At 46.6% G+C, this 11,926-nt stretch overlaps 1 protein-coding gene across 1 annotated transcript in view; it reads left to right on the top strand.

Moving 5' to 3' along the window:
- The window catches only part of Cd3e (CD3e molecule), an 11,874-nt gene extending 3,340 nt beyond the window's left edge, over positions 1-8,534 (top strand). Inside the window, exons 4-8 of the mRNA XM_026778949.1 lie at positions 363-393; positions 5,550-5,761; positions 6,757-6,924; positions 7,471-7,517; positions 8,478-8,534. Of these exons, the coding sequence (XP_026634750.1) occupies positions 363-393; positions 5,550-5,761; positions 6,757-6,924; positions 7,471-7,517; positions 8,478-8,534 (515 nt within the window). The remainder of the gene's footprint in view (positions 1-362; positions 394-5,549; positions 5,762-6,756; positions 6,925-7,470; positions 7,518-8,477) is intronic.
- The last annotated feature ends 3,392 nt before the right edge of the window (positions 8,535-11,926 follow it).

The following is an 11,926-nucleotide window of genomic DNA, read 5'->3' as shown; positions in this document are numbered from 1 at the left end:
CACACACTACACTGTAGTCTAGGTGAACAGTGGGCACACACTACACTGTAGTCTAGGTGAACAGTGGGCACACACTACACTGTAGTCTAGGTGAACAGTGGGCACACACTATACTGTAGGTGTACAGCAGGCATAAACTACCCTGTAATCTAGGTGAACAAGCTCTGCTCTCTACGGTAGTTGGGTACACGTGGACTGTGACATTCACTCAATGACCAAGTCCCTGAAGAATGTGTTTCTCAGAACTGACTGTATTTGGAGTGCAGTTTTATCAAAGCTTCCCATAGAGATTACACAGGCAACAGTGAAAGAGACTTTTCACCCCTTTGCCTCATAGATGTGCCCCAGGTTAGGGAACAAAGAGACTGCAGAAAATGATGAACAACCTAAAACTGTTAAAAAGTTTTCAGTAGAGCTGGGAAGGTGGCTCAGTTGGTAAAATATTTGTGTGAGAAGAATGAGGGTCTGAGTTAGATTCCCAAAACATACACTAAAGAAAAGCAAGCACAATCCACACACTGTGGAGGCAGAGACAGGAGGATCCCTGGGACTAGTCAGCCAGTCTAGCCAAGTCATCAAGCTCCAGGTTCAGTGGAAGATTGTGTCCGAAAAAGCAAAGAGATGGAGAACTATCACAGAAGGTACCCAATATCTACCTCTATGCACATGCATGCACACACACACACACACACACACACACACACACACACACACATACACACATGCATGCATAAACACACATACAGGAACGCTAACATACACATAAAAAAGTTAAAAGTACCAATGGTTTTCATTCTTCTGCTTTTCCTGTTTGATATGAGGTTAGGAGAGGATGTGAGGTTGGCCAGATGCATGTATAGGGTAACCCTAGTTGGGGTTGCATTTGGGTACACACCCACAACCATAATCTGAATGTGGGTATTTATGTGTGCACTAGCCTGAACTTTACATTCTAAGTCAGAACAGTTAGATCAAGACTGTCCCAATCTTGGAAGCTTCTCTGTTCAGTCAGTGTCTCCAAATGGAGAGAAGCAACGGTGTATTCAAAGCAGGCTCCTTTCCCTTCCATGTATAACCGGTGTCCACAGCAGCCATTTTGTGCATAGCCAAGAGATACAGGCTGTAGAACGTAAGACTCCAAATAGCTTGACACATACAGCCAAAGAAACTTCAAGACCCGTTATGCTGAGACTGAGGGGAGGGTCCTTGCCCACGGGAGCAGGGACGGATCTCAGCCACAGATAAGAATGTAACTGACAGCTCGTGTTGCTTCCCTTTCAGATTTCGAGGACTTTGGTAAGAGGATTCGCTCTTCTCAGCCTCTTCTCAGCCGGGGAACAAACTAATCAGACGACAGACACCATGGGAACAAGAGTGCAGTGGGAACCAGAGCTAGCGGAGGGAGACGGGGGCATCTGTGTGAGATGTGCCAGGTTGGGCCACTAGTTTCCATGGCTGGCTAGAGCTGTACATGCATGAGTCCCTGCGCATACTGCGAGGGAAAGGCACACGCGTTGTTGTGGGTCAGGCAGCCTCTCTGTCTGCTTTTGTGTGAACTCTAAGTTCTTTGAAGGCAGAGACGGCATTTCATTTGCCTGTTCTTGGTGTCTGCCCATAGTGGGTGCTCAATGAAGTGTTCGCATGAAGAAATGAACAGAATATTAATATTTTGCTAGTTCTTTGTCCTCAAGAAGCCAGTTGTCTTTAAGAGAAGCAAATATTTGATGCTACAGTGTGCTGCATGCAATGGGTAGGTGCAGAGAAAACGTGAAGTATGAAAAAGAATGGCAAACTCTGCAGAGCTGAGGAGGGCTCAGGTGGGCATCTTGAGCAGAGTTGAATAGGCTTTACTTGTACTTTACAGTCAGAGGATGCTTGAGGCAGAGGAGACAAAAATCTAACCCTGAGACTTGACGGCCTTATTTGAATCTTGATTCAGTTTCCTTCTTGGGTGTTAATAGATCACTCTTTTTTTTTTTTTTTTTTGTTTTTTGAGACAGAGTTTCTCTGTAGCTTTGGTGCCCATCCCGGAACTAGCTCTTGTAGACCAGGCTGGCCTCGAACTCCCAGAGATCCGCCTGCCTCTGCCTCCCGAGTGCTGGGATTAAAGGCGTGCGCCACCACCGCCTGGCTAGATAACTCTTTTTTGCAGGGGGGAAGGGGTGCGAGACAAGGTTTCTCTGCAGCTTTGGAGCCTGTCCTGGAACTAGCTCTTGTAGACCAGGCTGGCCTCGAACTCACAGAGATCCACCTGCCTCTGCCTCCCGAGTGCTGGGATTAAAGGTGTGTGCCACCACCGCCAGGCAGTGGGTAACTTCTTAATATCTGTGCCATTTGACCATTGTGTGTAAAATGGAAACAACTTGTAGCATTGGTGTGAGGACTTAGTAACTGATGCATTTAAGACACTCACAACAGTACTTGCAAGACAGAAGTCAGTAGATGGCTCTTAGCTATTCCATAATATATACATATATACATTTATATATTATGGATAATATCTATTTTATGTATGTATAATATATTATATGTATATATTATAGAGAGCAAATTTTGAGGGGGGGTTAGAGAAAGATGACTCAGCAGTTAAGACCACTTGCTACTCTTTCAGAGGACCAAAGTTCAGTTCCCAGAACTCAGTTTCAGGGAACCTGGCCTCCTCTTCTGGCCTCTGTGAGCACCCATGTACATGTGTGCATACTAACAAGGAAACATTCGTATATACATACACATAAAGTTTCTTTTAAATTGTTTAAAAGGGATTAAATGAGTATGGTGGCACACGACTTTAATCCCAGCACTCTGGAGGCAGAGGCAGATGGAGCTCTGTGAGTCGGAAGCCAGCCTATTCTATATAGCAAGATCCAGGCCAGCCAAGGCTACATACACAGTGAGACCCTGTCTCAAAGAGAGAGGGATTGGAGAGATATATATCTTGGAAGTTAAGCACAGACAGACTGGTTAGTACTTGAGTAGAAGAATAAGTGTTAAAGTTTGTTGTGCATATATGTTCTAGCTGTTGCCCTAAATAAGGGGGGGGTGAAAACTTAGAAATATAATCTAGATAAGCAATCTATAGGAAACTCAATTTCTTAACCATTGTGAAATGCCATGGATGTGTACAAACTGTCTGTGAACACGTCTGTTTCTAAACATAGACTTCCTGGTCCTTGTAAATCAACACTCTGATGTTGAATTTGGGCCAATATGGTTGTAAGCAATTTTTTACATGTTTTCAGAAAAACCTCCTAAACATAGAGTAATGTCTGTTTACTTTTAGTCTATCTTATTTGTGATTTCGGATTCACAAAAGCTTTCTAGAAAACATCAATGGTAAAATTATTAAGTTGAAGTCATCCTCTGTTGGGATGATACCCAGCTTCCAGCTGCTGGCTGGCAGAGCGGGCTGTGTGAAGTCCCAGGCAGAAGGCGGTGGTGCGACTGGGTCAGAGCTCAGCTGTTTTCCCAGGAAGCAGGATCCCAGGAAGGAAGGGAGAAAAGAAAGCCACGTTTTTCATGAGCATCCGCTATGTGCATCCACTTTCACCTTCGGGATTCTTTTGAGTCTCTCAGATGCTCTCTGCAGTGCCCATTTTATCTCCTCTTCCCTGATGAAGAGACTTGAGACTGGGAGCCACAGTGCAGGCCTGCAATCCCAGCCCTCGAGAGACTGAGGCAGGAAGGCTGAAAATGTGAGACCAGACCAAGTGAAATAGCAAGACACTTTGTCTTAAACAATAAAGACTTCACAAAGAGAAAAAGAAAGAACTGAAGCTCAGAGAGGTTGAGCGCCTTGCTCCTCCTCACACAGCCTCGTCATTCATGTCTTTCCCTAGGAACGTGCTGTGTCTGAGAAAATGCCACCACCATTTTCTCTCTTCCAGTTTAGATTCTGTCATGTCAGGGCTGTGCCATATCTCAGTAGTGTCCAGGATCCAGCCACAAGTCTTCCAGAAGGACCACTACCAGCCCACTGCTTAGGACAGTGATGCCTGTTATAGGTTTTTTGTTGTTGTTGTTGTTGTTTTTGTTTTGTTTTGTTTTGATTTTCGAGACAGGGTTTCTCCGTAGCTTTTGGTTCCTGTCCTGGAACTAGCTCTTGTAGACCAGGCTGGCCTCGAACTCACAGAGATCCGCCTGCCTCTGCCTCCCTAGTGCTGGGATTAAAGGCGTGTGCCACCACTGCCTGGCTTGCCTGTTATAGTTTTTATGAGTGAATTTCTGTTGTCTGTATCTGTAGCTCCCCCTCCAACCAAATAAGGGAGAGTTCATTGTGCTCAGAGATGGTGTTAAAGCCAAGTCGCTCCTTCCAGAAAGAGCCATCCTCTGTGCAGAGTTCCTGGGCCATTCGGAGGCAACGTGGAGGAAAGTATATTGAGCAAGATATTTGATCTCGATAGCAAGCAGCTTCATTAGCTTTAAGGGAAAACATCAGAGGCTGGGGATGTGGCCCAGTTGGCAGAGTGCCTGCCTGACATGCACAGAGTCCTGGGTTCAAGCCCCAGGACCACACCAACGGGACGTGATGGTGTACACCTAGAATCGCAGAGCTCAGGAGTTAGAGGCAGGAGGATCAGAAGCTGAAAATCACCCTCAGCTTCATAACAAATATGAGACCAGCTTTGAGTGCATGAGGCTTGTCTCAAACAAAAAGAGAAAAATCATGGGAAATACATAGGCCCAAGAACCAGTGATCCCAATGAACGGTGGTCTTTATCTTTAAGACCCTGTGACAGCTATCTGGAAGATGATTCTGGCTGAATGAGGAATAGCCCTAGAGTTCTCCATCTTATGACTAACGCACAAATTTCCATAGCTCAGGCTTGGGAGCACAAGCTCCTGTAGTTTGAATCTGGATTATGCACGAGCATATTTTGGGGGTTTACTCCAGACCTCACCTCTGGGGTTTACAGTTCTTGGGGTGTTGGTTTCTACTCCCTCTAGAAAAATATTTACGTCAAATGGAAGTGTAAACCAGGATTGTTTTCTTACTATTCTTTTCTTTTCTCATTTGCAGATACTGATGCACAGAAACGTGAGTCTACAGTGCTTACTTTATTTATGTCCTGCAGAAGTACAGACGAGGGGATGGGTGGAGGGGAAGAGACAGACTGGGGGAGATCAGCCCCAAGAACTGAGAGCCCCCTGTTACATTCCCAGCATCTACTTTAGATAGATACCAAATGAGGACTTTTGTGGACTTTCCTTCACTTCTACCTTCCCCTTTCCAACTTCCTATGTGACTGTGTACTCTCTAAAGCCACCTTCCAGAAGGTTCTCTGCCCCTCTTCCACCTTCCCCTTTCCAACTCCCTATGTGACTGTCTACTCTCTAAAGCCGCCTTCCAGAAGGTTCTCTGCCCCTCCATCTGTACACACATCCCCTCTCCCAATTTTTCCAGTCAGGATAACTCCCTCTGCCAAGCAAATCTCAACCCCAGTGATGAAAAATCTCCTGTACCTGGCTGCCTCTTAAGAACCAATTTGCCATTTGTGAAATTTTTATGGATTTCCCCTCCAAACTCCTTCCCTTTTCTCTTTTTCCTCAGATTATAAAGTCTCCATCTCAGGAACCAAGATCGAACTGACATGCCCTTTAGAAAGTAGTGACATAAAATGGGAAAAAAATAACAAAGAACTGTCTGGAGAGAGTAACAAACAACTCACGCTAAATGATTTTTCGGAAGTTGAGGACAGCGGCTACTACGCCTGCTACACAGACGCCAAAAAGAAGAACGCGTACCTCTACCTGAAAGCAAGAGGTAACTCAGGTTCCTCCCCAAATAGCCTTCTCGAGAATCCCCCAAGCCAGCCACAGTCCCTGTCATCTCAAAGCTCCTCCTGCACTCTGTCTTTGGCTCCCTGGGACCACACAGTACCAGCATTTTCTGAAAAACAGATTCACAGTGGCCTGGGATTGTCTGGGTCACTTCACTTGGTACTAGGCGTAAAATAGCAAGTTCCCCCAGAGGCAGGCTTGGGTCGCTTGCCTTGTGACATACTCAGAATCAAGACTGACCAGCATCAGAGATACATTTCATCAGGAGGACTTGCAGAGAGACTCAGCGCCACTACCTGAAAGTCTAACCAAGACATCACAGTCGACAATAGGAAGTGCTGCCTTTATCCAGCACTGTATTTGGTTTGGAGGTTGTTTTTGTTGTTGTTTTGCTTGTTTGTTTTTGTTTTTATTTTTGTTTTTCCAGGACAGGGTTTCTCTGTGTTGCCCTGGCGGTCCTGGAACTCACCCTGTAGACTAGGATGGCCTTATACTCAGATCCACCTGCCTCTGCCTCACGAGTGCTGGGATTAAAGGCGTATGCAATCACTACCCGGCTAAGTCGTGTATTTGTAATCCTTACACATGCCTCAGTTATTCAACGGCCTGGGGCACACTGAACTCCAGCCCCAAGGTTTATACCACGGGGTCCTTTCCTGCCATCCCCACATCAACCATATAGCTTAAGCACATGTTTTATTACTAAGTAGATGATGAGAAAACAGAGTGGGCTGAAAATCCCCACACTAATGGGTGATGGAGCCGAGACTGTTTGACTCCAGAGCCTCCGACCACAATCACCCACATTGCTTGTCATTCTCCCTGGATGCTATCGCAGGGCAGGGCTCTGGTTAGTGCTGGCTGGCATGCAGGTGTTGAAGGAAGACTTGTCTTCATTTGTTTATTCCTCTTCTCCCACGTCCTTGTGTTTTCCTTTTTGGGTCACTTCTCTCCCTCCCCCGACCCCTGCCCCTGTAGTGTGTGAGAATTGTGTGGAGGTGGACCTGACAGCAGTGGCCATAATCATCGTCGTCGACATCTGCATCACTCTGGGCTTGCTGATGGTGGTTTATTACTGGAGCAAGAATAGAAAGGCCAAGGCCAAGCCTGTGACCCGAGGAACCGGTGCTGGTGGCAGGCCCAGAGGTAAAACCATAGAGCTGGGTCAGAGGAGATTTGGCCCAGGCCAGGATGGGCAGCAACTGTACAGCAGATTCCAAACGGCTTCCTTCCGTAGCACATTCTCTGTGATACCAAGACCCCTACAGAGAGGGCTTCCCGTTCAAGATCATTCCTCTCCTTCCACCCTAAAAAACCTGTGAAAACCCGTGCTGACCAACAACGCAGTGGGTTTCCTCAGATGCCTGGCAGTGTCCTGCAGGAAGCAGATTCAACCCCCAAACTGTGGGCAGAGAGATCTCAGGATTAGTTCCCACCTTGTCCTCTTCCTTCTGCCTGGAGAGAGAATGGGAGAACCTGAGCTGGAGCAAAATCACAAGTGATGAGAACAGAGTGGGAGGCCTCAGGGATGGGCAAAGGAAAGAAAAGAGGACGGAGGGCTGGATGGAAAAGGGAGATTAGATGAAAGGACAGAGAGGACCCGCCCTCCCCTGGGCTGGATCTCCTAGCTACCATCTTCACTGCAAGACTGGTGTTCAGCATGGAAACAATATATTCCTTCTTTTTCTGCAGTGCAAAGCAAGGAGCGGCCACCACCTGTTCCCAACCCAGACTATGAGGTAACGGATACAGTGGGCAGGAAGTTGGAGGGGGCTCCTTTTAGAGAGGAGTCCAGCTGGCACGGTCCATCTTGTCTGCAAGACACCCAGGGCTCCCAGACAGGCTACCCCTGTGCCTTCTCCGCCTTCTTCATGTTATTCAGGACTATCTCCAAGGCTGTTTGGCTTCCACAACCATGTAGAGGCAGGAGACTAGAGGAAGGGAGACATCTCTCTTTCTCTCACTTGTTGGTTGTCTGAGATTCGGCTGTGGAGGATAACACCTATGCAAATGCTAACCTGATAGATGAGAATGGTGTTCTGGCAGATGCCAGTGCTGTCAACCGGTCATTAAAATAGGGTGGTGCTTGATGAGCAAATAGCCCCTAGTTTCCCTCCATCGTGCACACTCACACACACACACGTGCACATATACACACCACATACACATGTACACATGACACACCACACACACACAGGCACACACACCACACACATGCACATATACACGCCACATACACATGTACACATGACACACCACACACACACACACACACACACCACATGCATGCACAGTCAGGCACTATAGCTCTTCCCCACCAGGCCACCATCTGACTCAATACCTGGCGCCGGAGCTGCCTTCTTTGTGACCATGCACTAGCAATTGCTAAAATTTTTCTCTATCACGCTGGACAAATTGAACAAAATTTGAGCATTAGGAATGGGGTATTTAGTGTTCCCTCAGGAACTCCAGTTAAGCTTGACAAAAGTGCTAGAGGTGAGTTTTTACAATCTCCCTTACTGGGTAGGAGGCTTCCAAAAGGAGGTGGCTGGCTCAAATCTGTACCAGTTACAACTAGACTCCCCCAACTCCAAGCCCAGAGGTCTTACCCTACAGGCAGCCTACACCCCAGTGCTTCTTCCTCCTTATCTCCTTCCTCCCGTCTTCCTAATCAATCACGGCTCCTGTTCCACCCTTAGCCCATCCGCAAAGCCCAGCGGGACCTGTATTCTGGCCTGAATCAGAGAGCAGTCTGACAGAAAGAAGGGATGCTGCCTTCCGTGGACCCAGACCCAGCCCTCTGAGCACCCTGCTATTCCCTGTTCTCTGGACAAATTGTGGACCCCACAGAATTGTTCTTCAGCCATCTGGTGAACATGTTCTGGAACCTTGCCTCTGCTTCCTCTCTTGCCTCCTCTGCTAGTGTTCAGTACTGGGATGTTGCTGCCTCGCTATCCTCTGAAGCATCATGGGTGATCAGACTTCTCAGCCAGCCATGTTGTCGGGATGCTTATTCCAGCCCCCCAGTACCTGCCAGCTCCTTCTTTTTTGCACAGATGTTATCTTTGCCGCCAGTCCCCTCCTTTTCCTGCATATAAATTGGCCCTCTTCCGCAGCCCTTCCCTATAGCTTTCTGTATTTCCAACTCTGTGTTTTACACCCTTCTCTGGGAATGGACTGGGTGATCTTTGGTAAAGGTTCTAGCCCAGCAGGTGCTGTGAGCCCCTTTCCAGGTTTTATTTTAAATCTTTAGATAGTCATCTGCATCTCTGTGAATATACCAGAATCCTCTCCGCTAGTGGCAAAGCAATAAAGTGTGTTGACTAGAAAAGTTGCAGTCCCTTTTTTTCTGGAAGGTCCTAAGAAGCAGCCTGTGTCCTAAGGCAATTCAGACTCCCAGGGATTCAATACAGTGCTTGCCTGTTGGAGGGGGTGGGCACTCACTGCCCTCCACATGCATCAAATCATCAAAGGTGTCGAGAGTGATGGGGGGGAGCTGATGGAGTGGTTGGTCCATAAAATGAATAAGATGGAGGGGACCTGAAAGGTCGCTGGTGGTACCAGAAAAGAAGGGAGAGTGCAGAGGGAGTTGGAGCTGTCAGGAAACACTGCTGAAGGGAGCCAAGGGAACACAGGCAGCTCTCAGCTCTCAGCTGGCTCCTGCCCTGGAGGCAGCTGCCTGAAGCCCCAGACAGTGGTTAAACAGCAGGATGTGGGCTGTGCTGGGAGTGAGGTTGAGAGAGGCGCAGTGACAGCCAGAGAGCAGAGGCCGGTGGGGAGGGGGTTTGGTTCTCAGTCTCCCACACATGCTGCTTGCAGGAGAGCAGAATCCAGAGCCCAGACAAGCTGCCCTAAGCCAGCTCAGACCAGCAGGCTCGCTTCTCTCCCTTTCCGCCATTAGACACATCCCTGAAACTTCAGGGCTCTTCTTACATGACATCTGGCTTCTGAGACGGGCTGCTCTCCGCAAGCTGTTCTCGCTCAGCCTCAGACTTGGTAGTAGACAGCTCTCCACTGACGGGTCACTTTTTCTCTCTAGGCCTTGGTGATTTTGCCCATCACCAATGGCTAATAGGCAGGCTGGCTGGGGGGGGGGGAACCAAGGCAGAGTCTAGAGATCTCTGTGAAGCAAGCAGGCAGAGACAGAGGGCAAGACGTGTAGTGTTTTTGGAGAGCATAGGGTTCTAACAATCTGAGGGGGAGCTCCTCCTATCTTCAGCTGAAGACTGAGCAACACACATAAAACACTGCAGTTACTTGAAAGGATCTGGAGGAAGCCTTGTGGCCACCAGAGTTGGATATAGTTGCTACAGTTTCATAGCACAAGGCACTGGGAAGAGCTGGAGGCTCCATGGCAGAAGAGGCGAGTAATCACTTGGAAGCCTGTTGGGTGAATGCACCAATCCCATTCGGGAGGGTTCTGTCCTCAGCACCTAAATCTCTTACAAAGGTTCCATCTTCTAATAATCTGAGTTGGGGAAAACAAAGATGAGATAGGCTGGGCGTGGTCATACACTCCAGTAATCTCAACACTTGGGAACAAGAGGCAGGAGGATCGCTGCAAGTTTAAGGCAGCCTAGACCATGAGCAGGGTCCAAGTCAGCCATGAATACATAAAGAGAGCTTGTCTCAAAAAATGAATCACTGGGAGAGGGCACCAATATGCAAGTCCTTAACAGTATGACAACTTTAAGATCAATAAATTCCACAGCCTAAATTAAACTGATACATTCCTTGAATAATATGGAAAATATTTCAGGGCTTCTTACATTGTTTTTCTACTCAAAACCCCTTTTCGCTTAAGAACTTTTTACACAACCCTGGGTAAATAGGTATATAAAACAGGTATACAAATCAAATATTTTCCAGCAGTAAATCATAAGCATTTTTATTTTTAAGATTTCCCCTAGAAACTCACATGTGGAAGGAAAGAACTAGCTCCTGAGAGCTGTCCTCTGACCTCCACATGGGCATGGGCACATGCAAATATCTTTAATTACAAAAATTAAAATAATTCTTTGGTATATGTATGTGTTACCATTTATTAAAGGTGAAAGATGAGGGTCTGGAGAAATGGATCAGTGATTAAGAAGAACTGAGTTTGGCTCCCAGTGCCCTCTTCAAGTAACTCCAGTCTGGGAAATCAGACACCCTCCTCTGCCCCTGCTGGTACTGCACAAACCCACACAGACACGCACATTTAATTAAAAATAAAAATGTCAAAAAAAGATGTCTTTATTTTAAGATGAAAGATGAATATGTTCATTTATTTCTGAATAAAGAAAAATCTTGGCTGAATATTTTATATCAAGAACATATTAGCATCATCAATGTTTTTAGAATTGATCAGCATTTTTATTTTTAGGGCTGGGAATTTAGCGCAGTTGGTAGAGTGCTCGCCTATTGTACATGAAGTCTTGTGTTTGACCCCTGCCATTGCCAAAACCAGGTGTGGTGGTATGTGCCTATAATCTCAACACTGAAAACGAAAGCTGCAGGTCACCCTTAGCTACCTAATATGTTTGAGACTACCCTGGGCTACCTGAAACTCAATCTCCAATCTTTAAAAATGTTATGATTGTTCATGGTGAGAACACCATTTTACATAAATATGTTCTATAAAATAGCAAAGTATACTTAGGGTCATTTCAAAATTTAGAAGAAATTCTGTCCTGCTCACAAGCTAAAACTCATTTAACTTTCTTTTTGAAACTCAACCCAGCAGCTCAAACAATTTGAAAATCAAGCATCCTAACACAGTACTGATATGTACTCACTTGATACTTAGCTGCTGAGGGATGACGGTGGGAAAATATTAGAAGCGTTTGTTTCCATGTGAAACCACTGTGTTTCTACAACAGCAGGACACTGAATGTACAGTGAGAATAGTGCCATTCAGATCAGTGCAGTTCGAGGATCTCAAACAAGGCGTTTCAGGAAATGCTGATTGGTGTTGAGTAGCCTGACAGTGGACAAATGCCTGGTGCAAACGCTGTGTGTTCAGGTCCAAAGCTGAATGAATTTGCACAGTGCAAGACAGTAAAGCACTGAGAGAATTATCTTAGATTCGTTCTGTTATTTTGTATTAATTTGGGGAGCAGGGCGGGCAAGATGGCTCAGCAGGTAAAGGTGCTTGCTCCACAAGCCT

Source organism: Microtus ochrogaster, chromosome 5, assembly GCF_000317375.1.
Source record: "Microtus ochrogaster isolate Prairie Vole_2 chromosome 5, MicOch1.0, whole genome shotgun sequence".
Classification (NCBI taxonomy): domain Eukaryota; kingdom Metazoa; phylum Chordata; class Mammalia; order Rodentia; family Cricetidae; genus Microtus; species Microtus ochrogaster.
Note: the sequence above shows the minus strand (reverse complement) of the source record. Positions and strands in the feature narration are given on the sequence as shown.